At 35.4% G+C, this 7,672-nt stretch overlaps 2 protein-coding genes across 2 annotated transcripts; both read left to right on the top strand.

Moving 5' to 3' along the window:
- The first annotated feature begins 2,528 nt into the window (after nucleotides 1-2,528).
- LOC106330392 (F-box/LRR-repeat protein At3g58930-like) lies at nucleotides 2,529-4,034 on the top strand. Its single transcript, XM_013768865.1, has 3 exons — nucleotides 2,529-3,446; nucleotides 3,528-3,659; nucleotides 3,753-4,034. Exons 1-3 carry the CDS (start codon nucleotides 2,529-2,531, stop codon nucleotides 4,032-4,034), a joined length of 1,332 nt encoding a protein of 443 aa, XP_013624319.1.
- A 416-nt stretch (nucleotides 4,035-4,450) lies between these two features.
- LOC106330393 lies at nucleotides 4,451-5,881 on the top strand. Its single transcript, XM_013768866.1, has 8 exons — nucleotides 4,451-4,655; nucleotides 4,820-4,891; nucleotides 4,934-4,970; nucleotides 5,125-5,310; nucleotides 5,389-5,479; nucleotides 5,557-5,616; nucleotides 5,698-5,756; nucleotides 5,851-5,881. Exons 1-8 carry the CDS (start codon nucleotides 4,451-4,453, stop codon nucleotides 5,879-5,881), a joined length of 741 nt encoding a protein of 246 aa, XP_013624320.1.
- The last annotated feature ends 1,791 nt before the right edge of the window (nucleotides 5,882-7,672 follow it).

Here is a 7,672-nt window from a genome sequence, read left to right on the forward strand (position 1 = left end):
GGTTTTACGTGTTTTAGATTTATAATAATGTGTAGATTTTGATTTCTAAAGATTTTAGATCGGTAGGTTAAGTGCGGAATTTGTATTCTAAATATTTTTAGAATATTTTTACTTACGTAGATCACGTATTCTAAACATTGTAGATTCAATGAAAAAGTGGATTTCGTTTTCTACTTCGTAGAATGTCATTTCTACTTTATTTATAACAAAATATGAAAATTATGATTTAAACATTTTTAGAATTGAAAAAAAATACCACTAAGTTCATATAGGTATTTTATCAATAGTTACTATTTTTTCAATTTTTCTTTGTTTGCAAAACTATTTATTAAATTTATTTTCAAAAATATTAAAAGATATTATAGGCAAAAATGACACAAAAATAGATATTAGTCTAAAAGGACATAGTTATCATTTAAAAAGAATTTTATAAACTTTGCCACTTTGGAGTGGACTTTGTGAAAGACTATCTATGTACCATTTTCGGAGATCAAGCCGAACGCAGTTCGTTTTACAAAAGTTTAGACAAAAGATCAAACTGCTTTGTAAAGTTTGTTTTGTAAAACGGATATAACTTGTAGAGCAACGAAACATGACGGAAAACCGTTAAGCTTAGGTTCGCTAGACTAAAAACCACCTAAAACTAATTTCCTATATCTAGATCGAGATGTAGAGCGAGTAAAGTCTAAGAATTTTGTGATGAATGCCTTTTTTCTATCTCAGTCTTTGTTTCTATATTTATTCTAAGGTTAGCCATCTTCCCAATTTTTGTAGATTATCTATCACTTTTCCATTTTCTCCATTTTTTCTTATCCCTAAAATTCAAGTTTATCCTCTTTGAATTTTTTTTTCTCTAACTAAGTAAACCGTCATTGCATTGGAATTTCATATTGCTCCTGCAAAATACTTCTCGACTAAATCATTAATCACAAATATAAGATATTTTAATATATTTTAGTAATTTATAGTCGTTTAAAAAAATATATATAACATATACCAAAAAATGTAACTTTTTATTTTAAGATTAATTTCATTGTTTAGTTTATTTTGATAATAAAATTAAACAAAAATTATAGATGATACAAAAAATTGTTATCAAATTTTTATTATTCAAAATTATTAATTGTAATATATTTTAATCAAATAAAATAATTTTTTAGATTTTATTTAAGGAAATAAGAAAAATTGGCTTGATATTACGTTTGATTAAGGGAATTTCAAGATTAGAAATTTGATGCGATTTATAGAAATAGTTTTTTTATGAAAAATATTATTGAATGCGTTATGTGAAAATGCATATGGTGATGATAATTTTTTTTTTGTAAAAAACATTGTACCGACAACACATCAATTATTTGTTGTCAAATCATCGTGGTAACTTCTGGTAGACTGTCTCTTCGGGGAAATCCGATAAAATTGGAACGATACAGAGAAGATTTGCATGGGCCCTGCGCAAGGATGACACGCACAAATCGAAAAATTGTCCAAATTTTGGGTGCTATCATACCAGCACTAATGCACTAGATCCCATCAGAACTCCGCAGTTAAGTGTTCTTGGGCGTGTTGCACCCCTTTTAAAAAAATTCAGTTCAAAAAAAAAAACCACAAGTAGATATTATTCCTCCAAAATGTTTATCTTATTATATGAGGAAATTTTCTATCACACATTAAAAGGCTCACTGGGCCCATCCCCGCTTAGAGAATATGTAAATTACATAAGGAAGCGACATTAGGTAAAGAGTTCACCCGCTGGGGTCTAGGTCTACCAATCAATAGAATTGTGTTATTTCATATTCGATATTTTTTAAAAAAGAAATAAAATATTGTTAAATTATATTATATTTTTAAAATTAAAAGGTAAAAAGAAATAAATAAAAAATAGTAGTAATTACAAAAAAAAAAAATATTTTTAACGTCATCAGCAAAACTTTAAACCCTAAATCCTAATCCCTAAACCCTAAATCCTAAACCCTAAACCTTTGGGTAAACCCTAAACTCTAGGATAAATCTTAAACTCTAAATCAAAATCAATAAACACTAAAACACTCAAGGGTTTATGGTTTAGGATTTAGGGTTTAGAGTTTTAGGGTTTAGTGTTTTTATTTAGAGTTTAGGATTTATCCAAGGGTTTAGAGTTTACCCAAGGGTTTAAAGTTTACCCAAGGGTTTAGGTTTACCCAAGGGTTTAGGATTTAGGATTTAGGGATTAGGATTTAGGGTTTAGTGTTTTGCTGACGACGTTAAAAAGATTTTTTTAATTCTTTTTTTCTGTAGCTGCTATTTTTTTCACTTTTTTATTTTAAAAACATAATATAAATTGATAATATTTTGTTTCCTTTTTTAAAAGATATCGAATTTAAAATAATGAAATCCTATTGGCCGATGAACCTAGAGGTTGAACCAAAAATAGCTCTTAGGTAAAACCCTAGTAACCATAAGACTAGCTTCTCTCGAAACGAGACAACTCAGACAAGACATAAGAGACAGAAAACCACTTTGTTGCGTCTAAACCGATTAAAGTATAGAAGATGGATCATATTAGCGGGTTACCAGACGAGATTCTTTGTCATATATTGTCCTTCTGTCCGACAAAGCGTGCTGCTTTGACATCCGTTCTCTCAACAAGGTGGCGCGATCTGATTGCGTTTGTCCCTAATCTTTACATCGATGACTCTGCGTTTCTTCATCCCGAACTGCGTAAGCGAGAAAGGTACGAGATTCTGCAAAGTTTCATGGCATTTGTGGATAGTGTTTTGGCATTGCAGGGTGATTCTCCCATTGGGGAATTCTCTCTCAAATGTAAAACTGCCTCGAGGGATCGTGTGGATGGTTGGATATGTAATGTCCTGCAGCGTGGTGTTTCGGACGTTGAACTTCTCATCGAGGATGATGTTGATTATTTGCTGCCTCAAGAGATGTTAGTCAGTAGAACACTTACAAAGCTGAGATTAAGGAACGCACGTTTGCCTGGGGGAGTTGAAGCGGCTTTCTTCTTACCAATGCTTAAAACTCTTGTTTTAAAGGAGGCTCGGGTTTATTCGGATAAGCTTGAGATGCTTCTTCCTACTCTCCCTGTGCTTGAGGAATTATACATACACCCTTTGACGCGGAGACGTTCGCGCTGTACCGTGTCAAGTGCAAGCCTAAAGGAGCTGGGTATAACTGTCACGGCTGAAGGAAAGTCATCAATATCAAAGAGCTTTTCTTTTGATACTCCAAATCTGCTTTACCTTAACTATTGTGATTTCATGGCGGAGGACTACCCAAAAGTTAACCTCAGTAATGTAGTTGAGGTTGTACTCAACCTTATTGCAAGTACAAGTCAAATCAATCAAATAAGATCGTCAAATAATAATAACGAGGTTCTGTGGTATGGTAATGTGTGGAAACTCATGAATGGTATTAGAAATGTGAAGAAACTTGCTGTGTCAGATTCTACTTTCCAGGTCAGTTTCTACGTGCAAATCCATGTTAGAACTTTCTTATGCTAAGATTCCTGACTTGCTTTTGTTTCTTTCTTGTTTCAGTGGTTTCCTCTATGCTGTGAACTGGTCAACAACCTCGAATGGTTACGGTTTTGTTGTTTCAATCCATATGGATGTAAAGCAATGCCGGTTATCCTAAGGAAATGTCCACATTTAGACACTCTAGTCTTTCAGGTATAAACACATGTCATTTGTCAAAAGATCGCACAAAAGAGAGATCATTCTTTTGAAGTCTTTTTTTATTTTCTCTCTATTGTGTGCTTCCAGGGTCTCTCAGAGTATTGGAAAGACAAATGCCGGGATGCATGTGACTGCATTTCTCGGGAGGACAAAAGTCGTTTGCTCATGAAAAAGATACAGATCAAAGGGTTTAGAGGAACAAACGCAGAGATGGGAGTGTTAGCGCATTTTTTGAAGTATTTTCCGTGTTTGAAGGAGATTCAGATATATGCCGGAGAGAATTGTACTACTGATATTTTTGAACACATTGTGAAGTTAGTGAATCTCTACAACGAGAGTTATCAACTTGTGGTTCACTTCCTAAAGTAAACCCCTAGCTAGTGTAATATACTCATGAGATTTTTCATTAAGAAAATTTTTTCTCTCTTTCCTTACTATTTTGGTCGTAAAATATCAGAGCTATCAGTGGTACCTGAAGGAGAAAGATAGATGGTTGGACTCTTATTTCCCGTATAAGATATGTTCTATATATTTAGAGCATCTTTATCGGTGTTTCTTAATGGGAGTTTTGCAGTAATTACATCATTAAATTAAATGAAAACTAAAAGAAAATGGCATAACCGATCCTTCATTTGATATTTTCGGGACCGTTCCTTAGTGATAAAGTGGACACACGTGTCAGCATATGGGGAAACTGAAATTAATTTTGTTTTCTTTCCTCTCTCTTTCTTCTCTGTCGTGACCGAGCCAATTCTTCGTCTTCTCTCTTGTTTTCTCCGTCGACGATGGCGTTCTCTCGTTTTCTCCCTATGGGCGACGAAGGCGTTCAATTGATTGTCCAATTGGTTTCCATGTGTGGAAGATCTGAGCCAGTGTTAGATGATACTTCGAAGATCAGAGTCATCCACTATCTCTTCCTTACCGTTCGTGTTCTTCCTCCTCAGGCTCAACCATGTTTGGTTTCGTTTCTAATCTCGCGTCGGAGGCTAGGTGAGAACTCTCTTCCTTGGTCTTATCGACTGATTTTTTCTGATAGTGAATAACAATGAATCGATCCAGCCTTTGATCTGATCTCTTTCATATCATCTGGGTTCTCTCAATCTAATTGCTTCAATTCGATTATTTATATTGATTTTTTTCTCTTTTTCTTTTAGAAGAAGAGTTTAGAAGCTATGGAGGGAGACTAGATTCACGGAGAGAGGAGAAGAGTTTCGAAGCAATGGAGGGTGGAGAAGAAACTGGAGCGATTGAGAACTGAGTCTGTGCAGAGGTCTCTATCTCTCTCACTTCTCTCGCTCACGAACAGTACTCGAATCTCTATCTCTCTCACCTTAGTGTATGTGCATTGTTGTTAGGTGTTGTATTTATGCGTCGTCAATTCGATTGAGAACTGAGTATATGCAGAGGTCTTTCAATGTCGATCATGATTGTGAATGTGTTGTTTTGATTGTGACACTAGGTGGGAAGAGAAGCTTAAGATGTCTCACTTAGCTGAAATGGTGTTTGGAGAGAATGCGTTAGTACTTAAACACTTAGGCAGCAACACTAAGATTCATTTTAACGGGTTTGATGCACTTGCGGGTTGGAAGCAAGAAGGACTTACACCTGTTGAGGTTCCTGCTGCCGCAAAATGGAAGTTCAGGAGGTAAGAGTTTGTGATTAGATTGAACTTTTTTAAACTTTGCTTTTTACATAGTTTGATACGTTTTTGATGCAATTGCAGCAAGCCGTCCCAGCAGGTGATACTGGATTATGATTACACTTTTACTACGCCTTACTGTGGTAGCGGAGTTGTTGAGAAAGATCAAGAAACGGTTAGTGTTACTCTCATGTTACCTAATGTGTTACATTTTTCTTCGCCTTTTGATGTACTTTTTTTCTACTCCTTCAGGTAGTTTTGTATGAAGATGAACTGGCTGCCAATGGAGTGTCACTTCTGACTGTGAAAGTGGTAAAGAAAACACAAATATTTTCTTTCCATTCACATTCTTTCATAAGGTTCTTTATTTGATACACTTGTTTGACCACAGAGGCGAGATTGACCACAGAGCTCAAGGATAAAGTCGCTCACGTTGGTGCCAGTCTTGTCAAGTAAGTTGATTCTATTTGCTTGTTTTTTTTTATTTCTTTACTCTGTATAGTAGTTGTCTGTGATGAATGCTGGTGAGAGTTATGTTGTGGTTAGTGAATGTGCAAGTGATGAATATGGATTATAGGAATCCAAAGGTTCCTTCTTCTCTTTCTCTCTTCTCTGACAATATATATATATTTTTTAAAGAACCTTTAATTAAAAAACTACCATTGGAGGCACAAAATCGAACTGTTTCTTAACTAGGTTTCTTAAGTCCACTAAGTACACTTATATATTTTAATAACCACTAAAGATGCTCTTAGGGCATCCACAACCGTGTTACTCATGGCTCGATAACTCAGGTAAGTCTTTTATATTATTTAATTATTTTTATTTTTATTTCAGTTAAAAAAAAATGGGTCAATCGCGGGTTCCCACGCGGCGATGGGACCCGCGTACAGTGACGAGCCCGGCAGCGAAATGGTCCTTACCTACGGACTGCAAGACACAATTATGGCACAAATTTCTAATTTTTTTGGTCCCCATATATAATAAAAATAATTTGTTGCTAAGGATTTTTTTGTAAGGATCAGCGTTGCAGCCGCTATTAGGGCAACATTATTGGTTGGACAAAATTTTGTCCTTAGAATAAATTAGTATTATTTTTTAGTTAGAGACAAATGCATAAGGATTTTTTTAATTTTGTTGATTATTGGTAGGACAAAAAAAGTCCTTAGCATATTTTCACACATTTATTTTAATGTGTGATTAGATATAAAAGATACATTTTAAATAAAACATAAAAGAGAAGTTTAACATTAAATTGAAAGCAAAATAGAATTAGAACAAAAAAAAATTTTTTAATGGAAACAAACATTTTATTAAATTCATAAAAACTTATAAATTACATGTTATCTGGACGATGTCCAAATTTTACCCATATATTTTCAATCAAATCATATTTTAAATTATGATGGGTTTGTATATTGCGAACGCTCGTCCGACGATCCATTGTATTGCCGACCGGCGAAGGCGTATTGACGGAAAATCTTTCCATATCCCTTTCTTGAATCCAGGAACCACATATTGTGTCCTTGATGCCCGTTCATCCTCCACAATCATATTATGGAGAATGATACATGCTCTCATAATATTTTCTATCTTGTGTTTATCCCATAAATTAGATGGATTTCTGACGACGGCAAATCTAGCTTGCAGGACTCCAAAGGCGCGTTCAACATCTTTCCGTACAGACAGAAAACACACAAAGGTTGTAGCAGATATTTCTCTAAATATACTCGGCGAGGAGCTTGTTTTTGGCTGCTTCCTCAGCCTCACTGAGTGGTTGCGTTCTGGCCAGGAGTGTGTCTAAGATGGCAAGCTTCTGGAGCTTTTCTTTCCTATCCAAATCCACCTTCCTCAGTTCAAGTACCGTTGTATAGTAATCAACAGACTTCCCACTCCCATTACGTTTAGCTTTTGCAGCTTTTACACCTTCAGGGCGTATCTCTTCTTCACCAACACCTGTGGTTTCAGTTTGGGAATCTGATTCAACGGTTTTCCTCTTAGAACTATCAGAAGCTTTAGTGTTGTTGAGGTTGAGCCATTTCTGCTCATACCTCAACACACACCACGCATGCTCCAGTGTGAATTTGGACCCCTGATCCGCGAAGAAAATGTCATGGGCCACCTTGAGTACATCGTTCTCATGTTCACCACTGGATATCTGTCTCTCTGCAGCCGCATATGCACCACAAAACTTTGATGTGTCATTACTGATTTTGTGCCACCTCTGTTTATAGTGGAGATGCTGGCTACTTTCAACACAATCTCCACCACAAAGAGCTGCGAAGAACAAATCTCCTACACGTTTCCAGAAAGTGCCTGATTTTTGGTTATTGCCGACTATAGCGTCCTTAGAGGTATTTAACCAAGC

The sequence above is a fragment of the Brassica oleracea genome, chromosome C3 (assembly GCF_000695525.1).
Source record: "Brassica oleracea var. oleracea cultivar TO1000 chromosome C3, BOL, whole genome shotgun sequence".
NCBI classification, from domain to species: domain Eukaryota; kingdom Viridiplantae; phylum Streptophyta; class Magnoliopsida; order Brassicales; family Brassicaceae; genus Brassica; species Brassica oleracea.